This window comes from Apodemus sylvaticus, chromosome 20 (genome assembly GCF_947179515.1).
Source record: "Apodemus sylvaticus chromosome 20, mApoSyl1.1, whole genome shotgun sequence".
In the NCBI taxonomy this organism is placed as follows: domain Eukaryota; kingdom Metazoa; phylum Chordata; class Mammalia; order Rodentia; family Muridae; genus Apodemus; species Apodemus sylvaticus.
In genome coordinates this window covers 51,804,321-51,827,596 of record NC_067491.1, presented here as the reverse complement: position 1 = coordinate 51,827,596, position 23,276 = coordinate 51,804,321, and the positions used below count along the sequence as shown (strand labels likewise).

Below are 23,276 nucleotides of genomic sequence, written 5' to 3'. Positions count from 1 at the left end.
GCGGGCTCTATAATACATCCGGCGGGCTCTATAATACATCCGCGGGCTCTATAATACATCCGCGGGCTCTATAATACATCAGCGGGCTCTATAATACATCCGGCGGGCTCTATAATACATCAGCGGGCTCTATAATACATCCGGCGGGCTCTATAATACATCCGCGGGCTCTATAATACATCCGCGGGCTCTATAATACATCAGCGGGCTCTATAATACATCCGGCAGGCTCTATAATACATCCGGTGGGCTCTATAATACATCCGGCGGGCTCTATAATACATCCGGCGGGCTCTATAATACATCTGGCGGGCTCTATAATACATCCGGCGGGCTCTATAATACATCCGGTGGGCTCTATAATACATCCGGTGGGCTCTATAATACATCCGCGGGCTCTATAATACATCCGCGGGCTCTATAATACATCCGGCGGGCTCTATAATACATCCGCGGGCTCTATAATACATCCGGTGGGCTCTATAATACATCCGCGGGCTCTATAATACATCCGCGGGCTCTATAATACATCAGCGGGCTCTATAATACATCCGGCAGGCTCTATAATACATCCGGCGGGCTCTATAATACATCCGGTGGGCTCTATAATACATCTGGCGGGCTCTATAATACATCCGGCGGGCTCTATAATACATCTGGCGGGCTCTATAATACATCCGGCGGGCTCTATAATACATCCGGTGGGCTCTATAATACATCCGGCGGGCTCTATAATACATCCGGCGGGCTCTATAATACATCCGGTGGGCTCTAGACGTGCAAGCCCTCGGTTCCTAGCCTGCATGGATACCCGTCACTTCACTCTGGCCTCCGTTCAAGCTTGTCTTCCCTCATCCTCTGGGTGGTTCCCCACCCACTCAGCATTCCTCACCCACCTCACCCTGCTTTATCTTACTCCACAGCATTGCCTTTGTTTTTCTGTCGCACCATGAACAGTTTGTTGGCTTAAACTCCGTGTGTCAACTCTCTGTTACTGTCAAAAAAAAAAAAAAAAAAATTACCAGATAATCAACTTAAAAAGAGCAAAAGTCTGCTCCGGCTCCCGCTGCTTGGGTTTATGGTGAAGAAATACCTAGCGTGGGAGAGCGCTAGAGAAAAGGACTCGCCTAGTGGTGGTTGGGAAGCTAAGAGGAGAAGCAGGAGCTGGGATCAAACATCCTTCTCGAAGTCACACACCACAGTGACCTAAGGTCTTCCCATGAGGCCACATCAGAAAGGTCCCACCACCTCCCGGTGGCACCCTGGGAAGAAGAACAAGCCTTTAATATATGGCCCTTGGGTGGCATTTCATATCCGAGCTATGGCAAACATGTATAGCAGTTCATGGAGAAGCATAGGGAGCTGACTGTTTAATGACGAAATGAACCTACCTAAGAATGTATCTCTGAGAACCCGTGAGGCATTGGTTCCGTGTCACCAGACACCAAATCCACAGGTCCTCACATTCTTCACTGTGACAGTTAATGCCATCAACTTGACAGATCCTGAGATCACAGGAAAAGGGGTCTCTCTAATGCCTGGGTGGGTGTCTTGGTTAAGCTGATTGATGTGGGAAGCCCCATCTTCACTGTGGGCTGGGTTATTCCCTCTGCAGGAAATCCTGAACCGTAAAGAGAAAGCAAGCTGAACACTGTCTTCTTTTTGGCTATGGATGCGGTATGAGCATCTGCTTCCCCAGGACTTGAACTGTGAACCAGAATAAATCCTTTCTCCCATAAGTCACCTATACCAAGATGTTTTATCAGTAGGGAAAAAGACTAAGACATAAATAAAATAGTTTTATGCTAGCACATAATGCACACATTTATACAATCCTACACATCTACCGAGTCTTTAAAAAAAGTTAAACCATCTTTCCTTCCCAGTCCTGCTCCTGGAATGATGACTCTAAGACTATTATTATTTATTATTATTTATTTATAATTTATTAAATGCCTAGACCATACGCTTTGGCTCATTCCTTGACTGGCTCCTCACTTATTTAATCCAGTTAAACTCCTATACATCTACCACTTGGTTAGTTATCTCTCTTTAGTCCTGGCCCACTTCCTTCTCCACATCTCCTTAGCGTCTCCCTCAGCATCTCTCTGGAATCTCCTGTATTGTATCCTGAGTCCAGCTACCTCTAGTTTATGTTCATCTCCCCTGTCTGGCTCCTGAATCTTCCTCTTATATTCTCACCATTTCCCAGAATCCTCTCTCTTCCTGCCGGTGTCCCACCTCCTATGTCCTGCCTCAGCTCATTGGCCATCAGCTTTTTTATTGACAAGTGATGCTTACAAGAGAGTCTCTCTGAAACTTAGATCTAAGACCATGTAAATGCTTTGTAAATCGTGTGTTCCTGTTGTTGTTCTCAGACAAAATTCCAGCTCTTAGTTAAGCTGCTTCTCTGATGTTTGCTTTTCTTAACTCTTGCATAAGATAATAACTACTTTACAGGATGATTATTATAATTTTTAATTATTATAATTAATTATCCAAGGACTTACCTAGCCTGATGTCAACCACATTCTAGGTGCTCAATAGAAGTTGGGTTTCTTTAGTTGGCTAATTGTTAAGGACTTTTTGCTAACATAGAACCATAGGTAAACACTTGGTTTCATACAATGATTCCTTCAGTTGCAAACTACTTTCCCAATACTCATCCAGAACCTGTCTCAGCTAATGGTATGTAGGGTCCTAAAAAACTGAGGCTCATTGCAGAGGTCCGAGAACACAGTAGACATTATTAAAATAAGTATATGTATTTGTTGGTCTTTTATTGTATATGTACTGTTGTTAGTGTAGCTTCTTGTAATGGACTGAGGAGTTGTGAACTCAGGGCACATAGGGTCGGTCTATAAACCCTCTAGTCCCTCCCCTACAGCCTCGTTTCAGCCAGTTAAGTCCCATGTCCAGAAGGTCCTACAGCCATCTTGAACAAGCACCACCAGCTGGACACCAAGAGTTCAAATACAGGAGCTTGTGGGAGGACACTTCATATTCAAACCACAACAGTGGCGTAAACAAATGGTCAGATGGAAATTCCTGAGGCCTGGATGGTAATTATACTTGCTCATTCATTGGCCGTTCATTCATGTGACCTCATAATTTGAAAAAAGCAAAATGAGTCAAATGGAAGAAAATCCATGAAAAATTGGCAAGTGAAGCGCTTCAACAGCATATGGCAATTGTGCCTTAGAACCCAGAATTGTTTTAAGTGACCCTGGGAATGGCTGTGCTTCAAGGTTTCTTGGAATTAACTTGTTCTCTAGCCTCAGGATTGTATCTGCTTCCTTCACCTTCTTCTCAAGTAGATGAAGAACAGACACAGGCAGATGGCAAGACAGTCCACAGGGACCTGTCCTTTATTCTTGGGACAATATACCATGAGATGAGGTAGATGCTCCCTGAAGAGGAAGGAGTTGTCATGACCATTGGCAGACCCTGCCCCTCACTGGAGATGTCTGAACACAAGATGAGGTGTAGACCTTTCTCCTGTTCCAGGCTGAATTCCAGGTCTTCACAGAAGCACTCCCACCAGAAATCCTGGTCCTCCTGCAGTTCCTGTTGTTCTCTTTGGCCACTTTCCCTCCTATGTCTCTTCAACATACACACTCACTTGCACACGCATCTGCATCTGCATATACACATATATCATATGCATAAATATATACATCATATATGCATATACATGTACATTTGCATCATATATCACATGTATCACATATGTCATATACTACATATATACTTACACATATACACACAAAGGAAGTAAAGCAGTGCTACTGGCAGTAAGGGAGAAGCAAGTGAAACCCTGAACGTGAATATGATAGGGAGAAGTGGTCAGGGGAAACGGAGACATCACAGGAAACAGAGATTGGGAGAATGACCATGAGAGGAGGGGAAAGGCAAGCGGAAGGTGAGAGGGCGAAAGAGGGTGGGAGGGAACACCTAGAGAAAGGGGAGACACAAGCAACCAGTTAAACATAGATGGAACATATAAAAGAGGGAGAGGAAGAGATGGTAACAGGAGAGAGGAACAGTGGGGTGGGGGAAGGAAGAAGAGAGAAGGCAAAAGGAGGTAGAGAGGGGAGAAAAGAACAGAGCTGCAGGCAAGATGAGGTGGGTGGCGACGCTGTGTCTTCACAGTTGGCGTCCTCTGGCCCCACACTCTGGGTAGCACATGGGTCTCCTTGAATCACAGCTCCTTTGGGTCTTCCTGTTTTCATCTCATCTTTGTGAAGCCATGGAGGCTTTTCCAGCCAGCCAGCCAGGCAGAGTACCAAGTTTCCCTGGCCAGGGCCCAGTTCTACGTCCCTCAACTGCTTCTTGTGGCCATCAAGACCCTACATCTCTGGCCCTAGGGCCACCTCAGAGACCTCCAGCTCTGCCAGCTAGCTACCTGCCATGCCTCTTTTCCAGGATTCCTGGTTCCATTGGGGCTTTTGGCCCTCTGAGAGGGTAACATCCAGCCTAGAAATTTGAAAAAAAATCATCTTCTAAAAAGACATATTTTTCCAGGGGCTGGGGAGATGGTTCAGTGGGTAAGCCTGCCTGGAGTTCGTATCCCCAGAACTCACATAAATGGTAAGCGGGCATGGAAACCTGCCTATAATTTCATCAAGGAGTTCCCTTGAAGGCAGTCAGGAGAGAACTGAGAAATATGGCTAGCAAGACTAGCTGTGTGGGTGCGCTCTGGCTTTGATTAAGAGACTCTGCTTCAATGACTAAAGTGGAAGAATGACCTTGGGTCTCCGCACACCTGCACAGACATTGGAGAAAAAAAATGCACATCCCCAAGGCACACTTTCTTTGCCATTCTCCGACTCATTTATGTCTCCCACTACCATGACCCTCTCCCAACCACAAGTTCTAGTCTCTCTCCAACTTCTTAGAGTCATTCCAGAAAACACCTTTTAACACCTATAATTTTCATGCCAGACAGGAATGTTGTGACTCAAAACAGAATCTGTTGTCCATCTCCATCTCCAAGAGGCTCAGCCTTGTCTAAAGGGAGACAGGCACAGGAGATCCAGAGCAGAGGCAGGATTTTATGCATCCCCAGCTTTATACAATCTGAGGAGCCCTCTGTAAAGAAAACAATATCCTGTTGCTAGGGACACGTGGCTCTTTTGGAAGAGCCCACGGAAGAGTTATGCCAGCTCTGGGTGGGTCCCGATGAGTATCATTCCCCCAGATACTCAGACTCAGACAAGGAGGCTTCCAGAGGAAGGTGGGCTCACAAACTCACTCACTGATTAAACCATTACATCTATGCTTTCTGTTTTAGTTCCCTTTTGTCCCCACTGGGGGTGGTGGGAGGGGAATCCAGATGCATTCTAAGGATTAGATTGTGACTGAGATAAAGTCTGATTGTCAAAGCCAAGTGGCCTAAACAAACTAGAAGTTTCTGTTTCTAATGGAACTGGATAAAAGGAAGCCCAGAGCTGGCACGGAACCTCCCTGGTTTCAGGGTCAGTCTCCTTCCTTCGTGTGAATCATCCACTTGTCATCTATGAAGCCAACAGGAGAAGGTCAAGAGCAAGGGGGAAAGCCCAGACCTTCTCAGCAGTTCACACCCCTCTTTGATCACACCAAAGCACCGTGGTGTCACATGGATGCAATAAGGTGTTAGGGGAAAGGGAAATTGTAGTATTTATTCTGGTGGCCAAGGATCCCTACATCAGAAGAGAATGCAGATGAAGAAAGAGTGTGATGGGCATTAGACATCCCTAAGGTCACCTATCATGCACACTGTGCGGTCTAGAAGCCACGGAGCGAAAGTTCTAGTCTTTCCCAAGCCTCTAGTGACAGAAGCATGGTTGTGCTATGCTGTCCCTGAAAACTCTCTTCTGGACTCTTTCCTTCTGATAACTTTGCGTCCCTGCACCTGTGTCCATGTATTGGCTAAAACAATGCCCTAATGTCACTCAAAGGACTCTGAAGGAAGATGAGACAATACCAACTGTGTGTGTGCGAGGCAGGGGGGGGGGGGTAAACCAGACTTCAAAGGTTTAAGGTTTATCAATTCCAGATGTTAGCCAGAGCCACAATAGGATGCAGCCCACAGAACTCTACAGGATTCACCATTGAGGAGGCTGGAGTGGATTTTGTTGACTGGCAACTTGTAAGGATCTAGAATCACCTTGGAAACAAGTGTCTGGGTGTATCCATGAGGGCTTATCTAGATTAGGTTCGCTGAAGTGCAAAGACCCATCCTAACTACCAGGCTGAATGAAAGGGAGGACTAGGTGAACCACAGCATTCGAAACTCTGCGTCGTGACTGTGGATGGGATGGATGGGATGGGCCACTTCCTGTTCCCACCATCGTGGCTCTCTTGCCATGATGGACTATTCAAATGGTGAGCCAAAATAAACCTCCCCTTCCATCTCCAAGTTGCTTCTGCCAGGTAATTTGTCCTAGAAACAAGCCATATAAGTAAAACAGAGGCCAAAGTGACTCCGCCATGATCCAAGAGAATGAGACATGAAGACTGTGACTTGGGAGAAAAACATAAAGTGGAAGCTAGCAGGAACAGAGAGGGGTGAGAACCCAGAGTGCCCAATAGCAGACGGCAGACCCTCTGTTGACTTGCCCCATCATGGTAACCCACAATCACTGAGACTAAAAATAAAGGACAAAGATGACCTTCAGCTGATCCCACAGAGACCAAAACAAGAGAACTTAACTGTGTTAGTTCATTGAGAGAACTCAACTGAGTTAAGAGAACTTAACGGAGTTAGTTCATTAGCTCATTGCTTTCTCCTGCAAGAATCTAAAGGTACAAAATACTGAGGAGGGTTTACAACACTGGGGAAATTGAGTAACATGGACCTCCAGGTTACCACTCAGCCACCCTCAAACTATGACTCCTATCTCATTGTCCAAGAAGCCTGCTGCTACTCCAGTTACCATATCCACATCACAGCCATAAGAAAGAAGAAAAGGGGAAATGAAGGTCTCTTAATCTCCAGGGACCACCAACAAGTGGCACATACCACATCTACTTCATTCTCATTGGTGAGAACTTGAAGAGTTCACCACATCCACTTGAACACTAGAACAAAAGAACCTGGATCTTGGAGACCAGGTCCTCAGATTAAACTGTAGGGTCCTATTGCTAAAAGGAGTAGGGACAGCCAGCAGTCAGAACCTTGGGAGACCCAAGACAAAGGAACAAGGCACACTTCTCCCTCTGCTACAGCTGGAAGGAAAGAGGGGTCCTAGAAGCTAGAAAATGAATAGAACAGAGGGACCTCTTCCTGGTTGATGTTGTTCGCTCTGCAACATGTGACTGAGCATCATGACTACAAGGTTGGACTCTTGTCAAGGGCGAAGAGAAGGCTTGCTTACCTACAATCCTCAGGGTGAAGAGAAAGCCTGCACTTGCAAAGACCCTGAGCTGCTTAGTAACACAGATGGGCCTTTGGGTCAGGGTTTTATTATAGGTCCAGTGCTCTGATGCACTGACTTTGGATACCACATCTGGAGAAAGACCATAACGTGTAGCTTGCATGCCTTGCCCCTGAGGGTGCCCTTCATATGCTGTGAAGTTGGTATGAATATGCACAAACCACACTCTGGAAGGGATTGTGTTCTCAGAGCTGAGATGCAAAGGGCAGGGGACATGGGAAAGAAGGAACCGTGAGGTTTGGCCCTACTCTTATCCCAATTCCGGAAATACTGTCTTTACACTCAGCCCCTTGGGGCTTCTCGCTGCCTTTGGTCCAGTGTCAAATGTTCCACTGTCAACCTGAGAAAATAAAGGAAGAGTGTCACTCTAGACAAGTAGGGTTCCATGGCCAGCTGGAAGGGGCGCTCCATTTTGTTGTCCATGGACTCTAAGATCCATCTTCTACTTGAGATTTCTGCCACAGGGACTTGATTTTGTATTCTGCACTTGGTCCTGGGAGCTTTTTGAAGACCTCTGTTTCACCTAAAATACTACTTGGTGGTCCTGGCCTCAACCTGATAAACAGGGCAAGTTTCTCCCTCAAGCTTCTGAACTTTAAAGCCAGCAAGCATACACACTACTATATGCACACTACTGTATGCACACAGTAGCACCAGGTATAAACACAAGACATATACAGCAAATCCCACATGAACATTCAAAAGCATACCATAGAACATTCAAAAACATACCATGAGTAGCACCCACTAAATGCATGCAAACATGGCATGTGTGCACGCACATGCACACACACACACACACACACACACACACACACACTACTTTTTCTAATTAGTTTCTCTGTTGTCTATCACACTCTCCCATTCAAAACCCTTATACAATTGAATGATTATTCTGAAAACACAAATTAAAGCACTTGCTCACTTAAACTACAATCTCTCTTCCCGTGGCTTCCAAAATCTAAGCACATTATGAGAGCCAGCAGAACCTAGGATGTCACCCAACCATTGTGCCCGCTTTCCTACCCCCAACAACCACATAACCAGCCACCTTTCCCCAGAGGCTCTGATGTGCCTCATGGTTTGCCCCCCAACCCTCCCATGTCACCAGTCATACACCCAGAATGTATATTCACGGGCTGGGCATGGTGGTGCATACCTTCAGTCTAGCACTCAGGAGTCAGAGGCAGCGGGGATCTCTGTGGATTCAAAGCCAACCTGATCAACATAGGAAGCTCCAGGACACAGAGAGAGAGACAGAGACAGAGACAGAGAGACAGAGAGACAGAGACAGAGAGAGAGACCCTGTCTGAAAACATTTGTAGCTCAAGCATTCCCTACCCTAACCAGCCCCTGCCTTCCCCGCTGGAGCCAGTCCCTCCCTCTTCTGTTCCTTGGGAAGGCAGGCAATGGAATGATTCACCTCCTGTGTCTGTGTCTCCTGTAAGACAGATTGGAGTGCCCTGTTCTGGTCTGGACAGGTGTACAACGGAGACCAGATGGACAGCCGTACTCACGTGTCCTCCTTACCCCACAGATCAAAGTAGAAAACCAGCATGACTACCAGGACATCACCAGTGTGGTGGCTATGGCCAAAACCTATGCCACCACGGAGGCCTTTATTGACTCCAAGTATGACATCCGCATACAGAAGATTGGATCCAACTACAAGGCATACATGTAAGTCAGCAGGCGGGGCTGGAAAGTGGGAGGAGTCAGGGAGCAGGAATGGAATATGGGAGGAGTCAGAGAGCAGGGTTTGGAAAGTGGGAGGGGTCCACTTCCTTCCTACCAGGACCCTTCGTAAGTCCTCATTTCTGGTTCTGTTGCAGCTTAGCGCAGGGTAGATCTCTCTACAAAGGGGTGTGAGTGTGTGTGTGTGTGTGTGTGTGTGTGTGTGTGAGTGTGTGTGGGGGGAGAGAGAGAGCGAGAGCGAGAGCGAGAGAGAGAGAGAGAGAGAGAGAGAGAGAGAGAGAGAGAGAGAGAGAGGCTAGTGTAAATCAAGGACTTGTTTAAGTACCTTGCTGAAGGGTCAGGATTTTTTATGTGTCAGAAAAAGATGTATGGTCTGGTATGTATATTGAACAGCAATCTGTTATTCTCTAGAACCAACGAGATCATTCAGAAGACACATTAAATTCTCTGGTTGCAAGCAATAGAAACTACTTCTGAATATTATGCTTTGCATTTTTAAAAAATGTTACAAAATCATAGGTGATCAGAAACTTCTAAAAAAAAAAAAAAAACCAAAATCCCATGACATTACTGATCGAAGCCTTGAGATTCAGGGCAGCCCCAGGGGAGTACAGAGCCAGAAGTGACAGTTAATGGTCATGGCACCAATAGGTGAAGGATCCACCAGAGTCTTCTGCAGCATGTATCTTAAAGTGAGATCTGTCTCCCTTGCTTTGGTTAGAGAAAGGCAGGAAACCCCTATGGTGAGTCCCAGCAGGAAGAGAGGCAACTGGAGCAAGATCGCTGTCTGGCGGAAGTGGAGGTGCTTCCTCTAAAGGAGGAACATGAATATCATGTATCAAAGGCAGTCCCCTGTCTCTGCTTCATCGTGAATCAACAAAGGACAGGCTAACCTGGGACTAAGGCCATCAGTTTCAATATGACTCTGGAGTAGATGGAAAGGCTCCTCCCCCACTGCAAAGGTCTTAACCTGCTTCTGGGTCTCTGTGTCCCTTATTTTGGAATGTTGTTGCTGGTTCCACATCAAATTTTGAGACCCGACAACCAAGTGTGACCTTTTGTCATATTCATGCAGCACTGTGGTCATAACTCCATATCAGGAAACTTGCAATGATTGGCCATGAACAGTTGGACGGTCTGTCTGTCCATGCTGTCCATGTGATTCCACACTGCATAGCTTTTGCCTGGGAATCCTGTGAGCAAGCCAAGCTGCCACCTGCTGCTGTAAAGATGCCAAGTCAACTGAAGCTGTGCCTATTCGTGCTGCGCCCCTTCATGAATGCATTCTCCCACGGCTGTTTACTCACATTGCCTAGGCCATCAGAAAAACTCATCTTTGTGTAAAGGGCCAGGTGGAGACTAGGGAGATAGCTCACTTGGGAAAGTGCAAGCGTGAGGACCAGAGTTCGATTCCCAGCACCCACTTAAAAAGATATGATGCTGCACACTTGTAATCCCAGCCCTGGGGAGGATCCTGGGACTCAATGACCAGCCAAGTTAACATAATTATCAAGCCCTGGGTCACAGTGAGAGAGTCTGTCTCAAAAAACAAAGCCAACAGTTCCTGATGGACAACACCCAAGTTAGCTTCCATACTCACTCATGTGTGTGTGTGTGTGTGTGTGTGTGTGTGTGTGTGTGTGTGTGTTTGTACTCATACATGCATGCACATGTGTAGAGTATTTTAAATAGGTCTGGGTGTTATGATGAATAAAGCACTTGGTTTGCAAGTACAAGAACCTGAGTGCAATCCTCAGATCCGACATAAAAATGCTAGGTATGAGGTCGAGTATAGTCATGTAGGCCATTAATTCTAGTACTTGGAAGGCAGGCAGATCTCTGGGAGTTAGAGGGTAGCCTGGTCTACATAGTGAATTCCATAGCCAGAGCTACATAGTGAAACCGTGTCTCACAAAACAAAACAAAAGTAACATGTGTGGTCACATGTAATCCAAGAACTAGATGAACAGAGACAGGAGGCTCTCTGGGGCTCCTTGACCAGCAGCCAGTCTATCCTAACTGGTTACCTCTAAGCCTATGAAAGACCTCGCTGCAAAGAAGAGAGATGGCATTCTAAGGATGATACCCCAGGTTTTCCTCCAGACTCAACAGGTACACATGTACACACACACACACACACACACACACACACACACACACACACACACACACCTAAATAAATAAATAAATAAATAAATAAATAAATAAATAAATGTTACTATTAATAATAAAGGAATAGGGATGATTTTAAGCTTCGAGATCCATGCAGTTGGTTGCAACTGTACAATCTCCTGGGGCACTGGAAGTTGAGGGAGAAGGACATAGTCCCAGAAAAGAGATCAAAGCCAATTTTCAAGGGATAGCTCTGCCCCATCGCATTAGCCAGCCACAGTCAGTTCCCCCCTCCCCCCCCACAGGACAGACCAGAGCAGTATTTCTCTCAGTTGTCCTCTCCCAGTCTTGGGGATGAGGTCTCCCACTCCTGCCTCAGCTGGGATGAGCACAGCAGGTTGCTTCAGTGCATTCTCATGGCGTCTCATGGTATCCCTCCTCCCCTCATGGCTAGAATCTGCATTTGACATTGGTGTCACCTTGCCCCAGTTTCTTTTCCAGGGATTACCTCATCGCTGCATTCTGCAGCCTGAGCCCTTCTGGCCTGACAGCTCCACTTTGTCACTGCCTACCGAGAGTCCTGGACCCTCGGTTGGTCCACATCCAAGGGATGGGACTAATCTCACACTTCAGCTGAGGCTGTCCTCCCTGCCCGTAGCCATTCAACCTTCTCTGGCCCGCATCCTGTTCTGCACTCAGGCCCTTTCTGATTGCTGCCACTGGGATGTGACTGCTTATAGATTTTCTCTTAGCATACACACCAGGACACATGTATGCACATTTTTCTGCCCATATGCATGCATCCATAATTATTTCTCTACGTAACTGTCTGCGTGTATATGACGCTAACTGGAGTCACACTGCTGTCTGGACTTTTATCCATTGCCACGTGGCTCACTTCTGCCCTCCCTGATTGCTTGTCTATGCCAGCCAAGGAAAAGCTGGCTTCCACCATCCATCACTCATTGTGATTTACTTGACCCTCTTCCGTGTGAGCGGTTCCAGCCTCTGCCTGGTGGTCCAGTGGGAAACAACTCTACCAGCCACAGTACACGCTTATAGAAGGGATCATTTACCTCCTGTCTTCCTGCCTTCACTCTTTGTCCAAAGTTGCTCAGGCCAGAAGTTTCAACTCCATCTCCAAGGTCGTACATTTGGTCTTATATACTCTCCCACCCAAATTCATGTTGAAAGACCACCCCCTTCTTAAGTGGTAATCTTAGAACGGGGTTCAGAGAGGGGAGTATGCCATCAGGATAGCATTCAATGCTTATTCTAGTTCTATTGTATTACTGAGGAAAGTCAGTGCGGAAACTCAAGTAGGAGCTTCAATCAGAGATCATGAAAAAATGTTATTTTGCTGTCTAATCGACCCATACTTTTAGCATTCTTTTTTGTTTGTTTGTTTGTTTGTTTGTTTGGGACAGGGTTTTTCTGTATAGCCCTGTCTATCCTGGAACTCACTCTGTAGACCAGTTTAGCCTCAAATTCAGAAATCTGCCTGCCTCTGCCTCCCAAGTGCTGGGACTAAAGGCATGTGCCACCACCGCCCGGTGCTTTTAGCTTTCTTATACAGCCCAGGAACACCTCTCTAGGGAACAGTGCCACCCACCATGGGCTGGACCCTCCTGCATCAATTAACAATAAGACAATCCCACAGAAATGCTCACAGGCTAATCTGACCTAGTAAGTCTCTCAGCTGAGATGCCTTTTCCCGATGATTCTAGGCTGTATCAAGTTAAGGCAGCATCCTTAGAATTCAAAAGGACCCCTTGCTTCATCCACTACATGAAGACGCAGTAAGAAGGCACAGTCTGAGAACCAGAAAAATGCGTCCTCACCAAACCTGAATCTTTAGGCATCTTGGGCTTAGACTTCCCAGCCTCCAGAACTACAAGAAATGAGTTGTTGTTTATACACCGTACAGTCCATGGTCCTGTTCTGCCAGCCCAGATAAATAAAGGCGATTAGAGTCCAGATAGCTGCTCTGACCACTATCCGCATACTACCCTACGTCCCACTGGCTCCAGCTCCTTCAAGTCAAAAACACAGGCCCCTCCATACATGTATAATGAGCTGCGTGGCCTTGGTACGTCGAGCTAAGGGTTTGTGGAGTGCAGTTTGAGGGCATCTGCCATTAAGAGAGGATAACACTGGTGCCATCTCCTTCAGCATCGTGGGGCTGGTAAGAGCTGATGCTTGTAAGGGTTGTGGACGCACGTCTGAGATGCTAACGCAGTACTCAGGTATCAGCTGTCCCAATCATCATCCCCTCAGCAGGAAAGCACTCTAGCTTGGGTTCCTGCTGCTTTAGCTCTTCAATGCCTTCTCTTCTCCTCTTAACTAAAAATAACAGTACAGCCCAAATGTGCCGAGAAGCTGACAGAAATGCTTCCTCACATTCATACAGGACCCACTAGGGTCTTGCCCGGTCTACAATGATTCCCATGTTACCAAGGAACTAGTTAAGGACTGGGAGATGCTGCCCATGGTCGGTCACTAGACCATACTTGAACCTCCGTGTTCATCAGTTCTTGCCTTCTTTCACCTCTAACGCACGACGCCAAAGTTACTGAAGAGCCAAGGCGCGTCTCAATGGACACACCCTGGAACCACAGCCAATGACTTTGGGATTTCTTGTGCTTCCCCGGAACCCATCTCCACTGCTAACTTACCATGCCAGTCCTCTGGCTCAAAGCTAGCAAAGGCAGGAAGTGAGCGGCCCCACTGAACCTGAAGAGGGTTCCGCTTTACCCCCTGAACTAAACCATATCCAGGATGAAGGCCGAGCCTGTGAGCACTGTTGTCACAGCTTTGTCAGCTTGACACAAATGTTAGGGACACCCAAGAAGAAGGACTCTTGGTTAAGGAATTGCCCCCCACAGATTGGCCATGCTGCTATGTCGGTGAGGCATTTTCTTAATTATGAATTGATGGAGAAGATTCCACGTAGATGGTGCCACCTCTGGGCAGGTAGCCCTGGGCTATATAAAAAAGTGATTGAACATGAACTAGAGAGCAAACCAAAAGGGAGTTTTTCCCTATGGTCTCTGCATCAGTTCCTGCTCCCCAGATCTCTGCTCGAGCTCCAGCCTTGGCTGTTCTCAGTGATGAACTGTGTCTTGATTACTGTTCTACTGCTGTGAAGAGATACCATGACAACGATATTTATAAAGCAAGGCATTTAATTAGGGTCCATCTTACAGTAGTCCAGATGTGTCCTGACTTCCCACTCGTGTGTATCATTCCTCTCCCAGTCAGTAGCTATCGGGTACCTACTCCATGATGAGTTCCATTGGAATGATGTCCTCAAGGGATGGAGTGAAATATGTTCCCTGTTGTTAGGGCTTCTCCTCTATCATGCAGGTTAGATGAGCAATCCTGAGCACAGTGCTAGGGAGGGGGAGAAGAGGTGAGAAAAGGAGAGGAGGGGAGGGGAGAGGAGGGAAAAGGGAGGGAGGGGAGAAGAAAGGAGAGGAGGGGAAGGGAGAAGAAAGGAGAGGAGGGGAGGGGAGAAGAAAAGAGAAGGGGGAAGAGAAAGGGAGGAGAGAAGAAAGGAGAGGAGGGAAGGGAAGGGAGTGGAGGAGAGGGGAGGGGAGGGGAGTGAAAGGGGAAGGGAGGGAAGGGAAGGGGAGGGAAAGAGGAAGGGAGGGAAGGGAAGGGGAAGGGAAGGAAGGGAAGTGGAGGGGAAGGGAGGGAAGGGAAGTGGAGGGGAAGGGGAGTGAAGGGAAGGGGAGGGGAAGGGAGGGAAGGAAGGGAAGGGGAAGGAAGGAAAGGGGAGGGGAAGGAAAGGGGAGGGGAGGGAGCCACATTTAATGAAGCCTGAGAAATGAGCAAGACCTTAGGAAGGCGAAGGCCTGGGCTCCTAACGCAGGCTGCCTGGGCTAAAAGTGGAGCGAGTGCGCAGAGCTCAGATTACCACAGCAGCCATGCACCAGTCCTAAGAAGGAAGACAGCAGCCATGCACCAGTCCTAAGAAGGAAGACAGCCATGGCTAAGACAGAACGAAGTTCAGAAAAGGATCTAAGATCGCTGACAAGGCAGGCAGAGGTCACAACGCCTTCCAAACTCTCCACCACAGGAAAGCGATTACTTCCTCCCTACGATCATTTTTCCTACATTTAAACATTTTAAAAATCCTAGAATCACAAGGTGGTACAATGCCCTAATTCTCCTCAAAAACAAGAGGTCATGCATATTAGTCATTTTTCCACTACTGTGACAAAACACTTGAGCTAGCTACCTTAAAAGGAAGAAAGGTTTATTTGGGCTCACAGTTTCAGAGGTTTAACTCCATGGTTTCCTGTCCCTGAGGCTGTGGTGACACACTCACAGAGACTGCTCACCTCACGGTAGCCAGGAAACCAAGAAGAGACAGGAAGTGCCAGGGTCCCTTCAAGGGCATGACCCCTAGACCTAACTTCCCTTTCCCAGGCACTACTTGTTGAAGATTCCCTCACTTTCCAATGGCACCTAGACATTAAAAGTCAAACCTGGGACTGGAGAGATGGGCCAATGGTTAAGAGCACTGACTGTTCTTCCGAAGATCCTGAGTTCAAATCCCAGTAACCACATGGTGGCTCACAACCATCCATAATGAGATCTGACGCCCTCTTCTGGAGTGTCTAAAGACAGCTACAGTGTACTTACATATAATAAATAAATATTTAAAAAAAAAAAAGTCAAACCTGGGCCTGTGGAATCTGGTCTGGGGTCACTGCAGCACCAACGTGTGTGCCATTTCCCCCGAGGTGTCTGCCTTTTTAAAATTTAATCTAGGGGCTGGAGAGATGGCTCCACAGTTATGGAAATTTGATTGCTCTCGAAGAGGACCAGGCTTTGGTTCCCAGCATCGACACAGGGCACACACATGACACACAGCACATGAACAAAACACTCAGATCCAGAAAATATGATAAACAAAAAATATAGATAAATATAATATAATCTTTAAATTTCAAAAAAAAAAAACAGTTTAGAAAACAATACGTAATATCCAGAAATAAATAAATCGGTCAGCATTAATGGAAATTACAGAAAGGAAAAAAGAAGACATAATGCAGATGTAAAAGTGCAAGCTATGTATAATTTGGGACATGTATTTGAAGCAACATCTCCTATCACAAAGTAAAGAAAGAAGACAGATTAGTGATAGAGATCTCTATGATGTCGTTAACGTGTGGTTTGTTCTAACCCAGGAGAACCTCCATCTCTGGAAACTGGAAGGCAAATACAGGCTCTGCTATGCTGGAACAGGTGGCCATGACAGAAAGGTAAGAGACAAAAGGCGTGCAGAAAAGCACCAGCATCTGGTGAGAATGGTACTTCAACTCTGCCCCAGAAGCGAGCGTGGAACACCGAGGCCTTGGCTTCAAGTCCCTGGGTCCCACCCTGCTGTCTCAGTAAGAGAAACAGGAGCCTTCGCCAATCCCCAATTGTTTGCAGATATCTAGGAAAAAGCAGTTAATGATTAAGGCATCATTAAAACGGAGATCGATCTTCCTCGGACCATATGAAGGGGGGGAAAAAGCTAAATCCCCTTAAATTGTGAGTCCTTTAAGGTACACTGTGGCTGGGGGACCTTTAGGTCTTTAAGCACTGCCATGTTTGACCTCCTCAGGTGAGAATTGGATGGGCACCTGCTCTGCGCATCCATCACAGACACCTTCCCTAGGAACCCACTGGACACTGCCTGCAAGCAGGCAGTGGGTGTGGCTAGAACATGCGCTCTAGGGTCAGTAAACGCTGAGCGCCTCCTGCAGGCCACAGTGTGCTAAGCAGTGAAGAGGCCAAGGTAAAAGGCACTGAATATTTCCTCCAAGAGCTTTGACGCAGCTGCGAGCATCACAACAAAGCGCGTTGGTGCTTTGGAACTGACTAGCTTCTGTTGATGAGAGCAAGAGGCATGTGTTCAGGAGAGGCGTAGGACCCCTTCTCCGCTCCCTCTGTTGAAATCATTTCTTTTGTGGGCATGTTGGATCGCACTTCCTCAGGCAGAGGTTCGTGGCATCACCAGGCTTTAAGCCTCACTGTCAAATACCGCAGAAAAGAAACACCTTTTCCTGCCTTTCATCCAAAGCCTGAGATGGAACGTTATTGGCTGCTTAGCCAGGCTTTGGGTCACATGATCATCCCTAAGCTAATCACTAGCTAAGAAAACTAGTGCTGTGTTTCTCTAAATCTATGTCAAGTTTCTACTCTGGAGGTTGGAGTGGGTCCTACCTCTGGGTCTCAGGGAGGAATGTAATGCTATTTGTTAAGAAGTCTTTAGGAGGAGGGAAACTAATTGCCCCTCCTACATTAATAACAGCCATCTTTCCCTTCTTCTCTAAGGGAGGAGTCAATTGTAGCCCAATACAATAATGTTATTACATCATGAGACATAAACACTTGCAGAAGGAACAAGGAGACAGGACACCCAGTGAAACTTAGGGAGAGACCAGGGAAGGGTTCCCAAGGAAGGGGTGCCAGAATTCCATCCTAAAGAATGAGGCAGGTGGATTTCTGAGTTCTAGGCAGTCTGATCTACAGAGTGAATTCTAGGACAGCCAGGGCTACACAGAGAAAACCTGTCTCGAAAGAAAAAAAAAAAAAAAACAAAAACCAAAAAACAAAGAATAGAATAGAATAGAATAGAATAGAATAGAATAGAATAGAATAGAATAGAATGAGTGGGAACCTGGAGGGGCTAGCTTTGGTTTCTTCTCTGCAACTATGTCATATGCACTCACTGTGGGCTATAGTTTTAGCACTGGGCCTTGGAGAAACAGTGGTGGTGAAAGGAGACATCAGCAGAGACCCCGTGGAACTGTCAGTTCCGGGGCTGTAAGCTCAGGAAGCCACATGAACCAAGGTGAGTGTCCCAACACTCCTAGAGAAGCTAACAGACAATGCTAAACGTCTTCAGCTGGAAAACGAAGACAGCAGGAGACAAGTGTGCATGTCATCTGAAAGACTAACCCCCGTGACAAGCACTTGCCAGGGTGGATATATGCCCTTCTCACACGCCTAAGTGGGGGCTACAGCATCCTCTTAGGACTCCCTTGTAGCAGTTAGTCTTGTGGGAGTGTGCCTGGCACTCAGGTGCCCAGGGGACTCTCATGGACAGCCAGCACCCTCTTCATGACTGTCCCAGACTGTAAGTCTTACCTTCTCCATTGCTTCAGAAGATTACCATGGAGATCACCAGGTTGCCACCAGCCTGTGGTTTGGCTCAGTCTCAAGCTACGTGGGTGACTCCACGAGGAACCTTCACAGGACAGTGTTTGCTCAGCCTAGCATACACTGTCCCTCGTGCAGTCCAGAGCTGTATTCATGGCCTGGACAGATCTACCTAGTTTAGTTCCTACAGTCCCAAAGTCCCTGGAGACCCGTAATCAGGATGAGCCCCTCCCTGGTTCCCTACTTGTTGGGGAGTCTGACTCCTGAGCAATTTTCATACCATTTGATCAGTGCTAGTCCACCTGGTTGAAGGAAACCTTCCCTATCTTTCCTGGCCCCTGGGCTTTCTGCCCCTGGGGTGATACACACAGACGGCCTGGAAGTTCATCATTTGAAAACAGCCTCTGGACTCTAGTTGCCTCCAGTCCTAAGTCTAGACTTCTTCAGTCTCTCCGAGAAGAACCTTGACTTAGGAGTGTGTCCAGGCATTGTGCTCTTTCGACACACTGTGTCCCATGAGTTGTACGAAGAGTTGAGAACAGGTAGCGGCCACCCAATAACACAGGGCAGAGTCCTGAAGCTGGCCGTTTATTTGTACATGGGCTTCATTACCCTTGGGTGTCCCAAGCACAAGAATCAAATAAAAGAAACTGAGGCATCTGGAAGGAGAGGCTCTTCCGAAATCACTAAGGAAATAATGGTAAACATCCAGATCACAGATCAGGCCATGAGGTACTTGTCATATACACATGAGGGCATGAGTTTGAGTCCCAGATCCCACATTTTTTATGGGCATCTCCTGCTTCTCTCCAGGCAGATACGGCAGTAGGCAGCCATGATCCCAGCACAGGGGAGACGGAGGCAGGAGGATTCTGGCTCTTGTCAGCCAGCCAGGCTACACTGTCTGGCAAGCCTCAAATTCAGTGGGAGACCTTGTCTCAAAACACAAGATGGAAGGCTCCAGGGGAACAATACCCAACGTCGGCTTTGGGTTCTGATACCCATGCGTGCACGCATGTGCTCCTACCCAACGTGTTTACATGTGTGTGCGTGAGTGCACACGGTGGCTTACTGGCTCCTCCATGCTAAGTTAAAAACAAATCACACATTGTGATGTTGTGGCAGGCTCCAAGTGAAAGAGAGAAAGAGATAGAGACAGAGACAGAGACAGAGAGAACTTTGCTTATAACCTGGTCACAGACAGGGTCTGGGACTGGAAGCCAATCTGTTATTTATTACTCTCTCCAAGCTTCTCCATCTGAAAAGTGAGTTCAGCCCTCCCTCCCTCCTTCCCTGATCAATCTGTGGTGAGCTTGGAAGGAAAGAGGGGTTAGCCCGCCAGGCCCAGAATGGGTCATATTTGGAGTGGGAGTCCAGTGGATGTGGGACCTCCATTCTGCGCTTGCTAGCTTGCTCCTGGCTCGGGTTAGATGAGAGAACTAGACTGGGTTCCAGTTCTGGGAGCTCTGGGAGTTACATCCCTCTTGAGAGAGACCCTCTCTCTAGGCCTCAGTGAGGCCTGGTGGAGAAGAGCAAAGAGTAGGCTCTTAGAAAGCCCCAGCCATGCTCTCTCCTCATTCCAGGTCACCTGGCTCAAACACACCAACAGACCTGAGAGCTGGAGTGTCCCGTGTGCCCCTAGAGAGTGGGGAGAGAAGCAGGAACACTGACACAAAGTCCCCTGTGACTCCCAAATCCACTCCACAAGCGGAAGCCATGTGCAAGCCCAGATCTCTCCAGACACAACCAACCCCTTGTTGTGGGGTCAAAGTTCACAGCCCAGATCTGTCTGTCCCCAGAAAAGCAAACTGGCCCCGTAGCTGTCAGTCACTGGAACAGGAATAAAAGCAATTGGTCCAGAGAGGCAGGCCCTCGGGCGAGTCAGGAGCTGTCTGAAGGAGCTCCCCTGCCCCCTCCCCAGGCTCCCGGAGAATGAGGCCCTTTGTCCCCCTACGCCTCTTGTCTGGCTGGGGCTTTGAACAGGGAGGGCAGCCCAGAGAGATTTTTAGAACCCTTCTAACAGCTTTCCCAAGGGAAAAGGGCTGCAGGGGTGTCTGGGTGTCTGGATGGCTCTGGGTGAGAGCAAGGCTAGCTTCCCATTGCTACAGAGCCAAGGTCCCGGGGCAGTACTCATTCCTTCTCTCCTCCATGTTTGCTCTCTTTCTCCCTGTTTCTTATCTCGAGTAGCACCCCCCTCCTTGGTCTGCCCTCCCTCCCCTGTCTCTGCCCAACATCTGTCCTTGCTCCTTACCCCCACGCTGACCGTCAGTCATGTCTTTGCAGGTACAGGCTGTGGGTGGACAGCTGCTCAGAAATGTTCGGCGGCCTAGACATCTGTGCCGTCAAGGCCGTCCACAGCAAGGATGGCAGAGATTATATCATCGAGGTGAGGAATCAAGCAGAAGGGTCCAGCCTGGGCCATCCCCAGCAGGGCAGCCATGTCCTGCCCCCTGGCCTGCCTCTCTGCAGCTCAGGGCATAGTGAGACACTCCCAGAGGTCTCTGCCTCAGGCTTCATGCATCCACCTTACCTGTAACAACAGTCGGGAGCCTTCTGGTCCAGTACTCTGAGCTCAGAGTTCAAAACTTGGGGCATGGGTTTTTTTCCCATCTTGTCAGGCCAAGAGTCCACAGTGTTCTGGGGCAGTGCTCTCGTTGTTCAATCACACGAAGTGAATGTATGTCCCTTACCACCGTACAAAGGCTGCACCCTCATGTTCCTTCAAATAAAAACTATGGGCTACAGGGGATCCTTTGGGCCAGGCACTGGGTCATTCTGAGAGGCAGTCTTGAACACGGGAGAATCAGAAGTCGCAGGCTGCAAGAGCAAGTGGCAGGGCATTGTTGAGCAAATGGATACCCATTGTAGAAAGTGTGGCTGGGGCGTGGGGTGGGGGGAGGGGTGGACAGATGCAAATACCAGAGGAAGAATTGTAAGAGATGTTCACAGATGGGCACTGGGACCCAGAACCACTCTCAAGACCCTTCTGCAATCCGTACATCTCTCCATCCCATAATATCCTCTTCCCTCTGTGACCCCCTTCCTACCCTCCTCACAGATCCTCCTTCCTTCCCCAGCTCCCAACCTCCAACACGTCTACAACTTTACCCTGAAACACCCGTGTGGCCTTGGAGGCTCCCCTCCAGTCCCAGCTGCTTCTCTCTACAATCACATGCGGGCCTCTCCGCCCTCTACTTCCAGGAGTCTGGCTCCTCAGCCCCTAAGGGAGACCGAGCTGGAGCTGACACCAGGCCAGCACACGTGAGGGGAGCCCTGTGGCCACCCCTCCCCTGCAGCTGCCTCTCCACGAGTGTAGGCAACTAATGAGAGGCACATGGCTGGGATGGCCACAAGCAGCCAGCCAGCCAGTCCTCCAGTCCCTGTGTCTGCCCCGCTGCCTAGGGACCAACAGGCAAACTGTTGGGATCATAAAAAGAGGAAGAGGTTAAGAGAATATGTTCTGCGGTGGTGTGGGGGAAGGGGGGTGCCTCAGTGGGCCCATGCCGAGGTGTCCCTTCCCCCTGAGGGACCAGACACACCGGCATAGTATAGAACAGAGTTTATTCAGGGCATGAGGAGGGGAATTAGGAGGGTAGCAGAGGCAGAGAAAGGCAGAGAGAGGGAGAAAGCAGAGAAGCAGAGGCCAGCCATGACCATGTGGAGAGGGGGGAGGGGAGGAGATCTCAAGAGGGGGCAAGAGAGAAGCTGAGAGAGAGGTCAGAGAAATAAAGAGCGGAGGGCCTGAGCACACTCTTTATAGTAGGCCAGGCCTACCTGGCTGTTGCCAGGTAATTGTGGGGTGGAGCTTAGACAGAATCCTAACCCAAACAGCACCAGACAACTGAATGTGTGTGAGTACAGCATGGCAGGAAGGAAGGTGTACCACCAGGTCAGGGAGGGTTCCCTTGGCAGTCGGGGCCGGGAGCCCAGGGCAACAGTCTCACTGGTTGACTCATGAGGAAAGTTGAATGCCTCCACCAGGTGAGTGGCATCTCTGTGTAGGACCCCATCCTCTACGCAAGTCAGGGACCACGGTCCCTCTGACTGCTAACCAAAACAGAGGTGAGTCGAGGACCGACTGCTTCACCTGGGATATCAGCAGCACTGTCAAACCACCCAGCATTGCCTTTCCTCACTAGGACACTGGACATGAAGCTGATTTGGGCAGATATGCATGTGCATACACACATACACATACAGATACACATACAGATACATACACGCACACGCATGTTCCTCTCTCTCTCTCTCTCTCTCTCTCTCTCTCTCTCTCATTTCATCACTCTGGGCACCAGACCCTAAACCAGATAAATGGGTCTCGGATGTTACAATAGAGTAGGAGAGTATTCAGAGCTTCTGGGCTAATTAATATCCACTTTTGAGTGACTGCATTCCATGTCCTGGAAAGGCTTGATCCAGCATTGTAGGGGAGTACCAGCGCAGAGAAATGGGGGGGAGTGATTGGGGAATGTAGAGAGAAGAGGGCTTATGGGACATATTCTGAGGGGGGGGGCTGGGAAAGGGGAAAGCATTTGGAATGCAAACAAAGAATATAGAAAATAAAAGAGAGAGAGAGAGAGAGAGAGAGAGAGAGAGAGAGAGTAGGGGAGGACTGCTATCCCACTAGGAGGACCAGGGAGCTGGAGAGATGGCTTATAGACAAGAACTCTTGTTCTTACAAAGGGCTTAGGTGTGGTTCTCAGCATCCAACCACATGGTCATGGCCATCTGGAATACGCATATGTAGACATACATGCAGGCAAACACTACACATAAAATAATAAACCTTCTGGTTTCCTCCTCTCTTGGTTTACACACACACACACACACACACACACACACACAAACCGTGAGCTCTGGTCTCTGAGATCTCTCCACCTGCACAGAAAG

General features: G+C 48.2%; 1 protein-coding gene across 1 annotated transcript in view; it reads left to right on the top strand.

The window, feature by feature from the left end:
* Window positions 1-23,276, top strand: part of Syn3 (synapsin III) — a 397,752-nt gene that overhangs the window by 361,971 nt on the left and 12,505 nt on the right. The window contains exons 7-9 of the mRNA XM_052165574.1: window positions 8,956-9,098; window positions 16,424-16,498; window positions 20,670-20,772. Of these exons, the coding sequence (XP_052021534.1) occupies window positions 8,956-9,098; window positions 16,424-16,498; window positions 20,670-20,772 (321 nt within the window). The remainder of the gene's footprint in view (window positions 1-8,955; window positions 9,099-16,423; window positions 16,499-20,669; window positions 20,773-23,276) is intronic.